General features: G+C 41.8%; 1 protein-coding gene across 19 annotated transcripts in view; it reads right to left on the bottom strand.

The window, feature by feature from the left end:
- The window catches only part of esrrga (estrogen-related receptor gamma a), a 147,253-nt gene that overhangs the window by 31,477 nt on the left and 113,276 nt on the right, over positions 1-2,500 (bottom strand). For all 19 annotated transcript variants that reach the window (XM_079665525.1, XM_079665519.1, XM_079665522.1 and 16 more), the window contains one exon: positions 1,975-2,085. In XM_079665525.1, coding sequence (XP_079521651.1) covers positions 1,975-2,085 — 111 coding nt within the window. The remainder of the gene's footprint in view (positions 1-1,974; positions 2,086-2,500) is intronic.

The following is a 2,500-nucleotide window of genomic DNA, read 5'->3' as shown; positions in this document are numbered from 1 at the left end:
GACTAATCAAGCATGGGAATAATAACAGAGGATAGAAAAGCAAGAGAGGGATAGAGGGAAAGAGGAAAAGAGTAAGGCAGATAAGCAAAGAAAAAATTGGGAGAAGACAGACAGGTAGAAAAAGAGCCATGGACAGATTGTAAAAGACAGACAAGAAGAGTAGGGAGAGCGACAGCTAGATAGAGATAAACAGCAAGAGAGAGTGAAACAGAGTTGGGGGGATGAGTTGTGTATTGATCTAACACTCTCCGCCCCCAATTCTGTTACATACACATACAAAAACACACACACATTTGTTCATAGATATATTCTTTCCATCCTCTTCCCTCTAGCTCCAGCTACAGGGTCGTTTGAGCCAAACCAATCCCAGTCACAGTGCAGTATCTGTGGGTAAATCTTATTTAATGTTTCCCTAATTAGAATCAATGGAAGCCCATTTCCAAACCCTGGGCTATTGTTCTGTTCTCACACAATCAATGGGGACGCTGAGGCTGGGGATTGGGCTACAGATAGATGGGCTGTGTGCGTGTATCTGAGTGAGACAGAAAGATTTTTTTTGTGTGTATTGACTATGTGTGAGAGAAAAAGAACAAGAGAGACCCAGGAAGTCTATATCAACGCTATAGTTTTTGTTTTCAGCTCACTGAGAGATTTGTGTCCATACATACATTTAGGAAAATATATAAAAATAAATGAAATCCTAAATACATTTTTAGAGTACCCACTGGTGAATCTAGTAAATAACTCATTTTAAAACTATTTATCTTAAATGAAAAAAGCTCGTTAATATAATAACAGGACTAGAGACTAGTTTAATGAAGTCATCTAGTTAGCTGGAGCACACCAATGCTCTGTATATGCAAACACACACGCATAGTGTACACACACTCATATTATCCAATCATTTCAATGATTAGTAGTGCAGAAGTCCCGTTAAGCTGTGTTGGAGCCATTCAGCATATTGGCCTAAAGCAGAATATGCTCCAGCTTTAAGCAAAATGGGCTTTGGGGACCAAGCTGCCAAACACTGCTCAATCTGCACTGTGCGTGTATGTGTGTGTGTGTATGTGTGTGTATACATGTGTGTGCGTGTGTGTGTCATGTGTGTGAGCAGACGCTTAGCTAAAGAGCTAACTCTAGTTTGATGTGGTTGCCAGATTGGATTTAATCCGGATTAGGGTTCTGGCTGTTCCCTTCGTCTCTTTCCCTTCCTCCCTCTCTCTCTGAGAAGCCTTCTCATTTAGGCTCAGTCTCTCCCTCTGTCTCCACCTGTTCCCCCGTTACTCTCACTCACTCTCTCCCTTGTTAATTTTTCCAATCATCGTGTTTTGGCAGTGGTTCCATTCTTTAAAAAACGGAGCCAATCCAGCCGGACCTAAATGACTACCTTTATAGTGAAATATTACACGTATAAAATATTATGACCGCAAACTGCTAGCAGCAGAGACAGGGAGATAAACTTGGTCCCAAACAGATGGGCTTCTCACTACCCTGAGTCTATTTGTGTGTGTTTGTGTGTGTGTGTGTGTGTGTGTGTGTGTGTGTGTGTGTGTGTGTGTGTGTGTGTGTGTGTGTGTGTGTGTGTGTGTGTGTGTGTGTGTGTGTGTCTGTGCTTGATTCTGTTTTAATGTCCAACTGTCTCAATTAGTATAAAGACTGATGGAAAGGCACTTGTGTACTTCTGCCTTCTGATCAACTCTTGCTACAATGTGCTATAATTGAAAGCTTTTCTGTTGATTTCTAGGGATGATTTTCCTGAAGCACTGTCAATGGTATGTCCTCCATTGTTCCCACAACACACTTTATCAGATGCTATTGTCACTGTAGCACAAATGTCAATTTGTAGAGGATGAGTTACTATGCACCAAGGACAGTATGCAAATGTCTGTCCTTGAGAATCACTGCTCAACCCTAGGAGAGAAAAAGGCCGTCACATATACTGCTACCAGTCTGAGTGAGTGTGTGTGCTCTTACATTGCTTCTTGGGAGGCAGAGCCAGCTGTGGGTTCAGGTATGGACTGTTGTCCGCATCTATCCGGCGTTTATACTTCTGTCTCCCGCCACGAACCCTGTCCAGACGAACACCTGCAAGAAGGGACAGAACACGTGTATCAAAACACTGTGCATGACTTTTTAACTCTTTTGATTGGTTAACAAGAATACAAGGAATATAAATAAAGATAATAAAAAGAGAGGAAATGAGATTACATAATATGTCTGGGAGTGAAGTGGTGATAGCTGTTCTGTTTCTGCAGTGCATACATGTGTGTGTTACGCATGCAGGCACTTTTATGTTATCGTCAAGCTTGTTAAACTCGCTTGCCTCTTTTGTTCTACAACTAACTAATTTATAGAAGCACCATTTGAGTAAAAGTCTCTCTCTCTCTCTCTCACTCAATCTCAGTCTCTCTCTCTCTCGCCCAATCTCAGTCTCTCTCTCTCTCGCCCAATCTCAGTCTCTCTGTTGCTGTCTCTCTCTCTGTCTCGTTAATTAATTGAC

This window comes from Notothenia rossii (genome assembly GCF_949606895.1).
Source record: "Notothenia rossii genome assembly, chromosome: 2".
NCBI classification, from domain to species: Eukaryota; Metazoa; Chordata; class Actinopteri; order Perciformes; family Nototheniidae; genus Notothenia; species Notothenia rossii.
The sequence above is the reverse complement of the archived record's forward strand: the minus strand, read 5'-3'. Positions and strand labels throughout refer to the sequence as shown.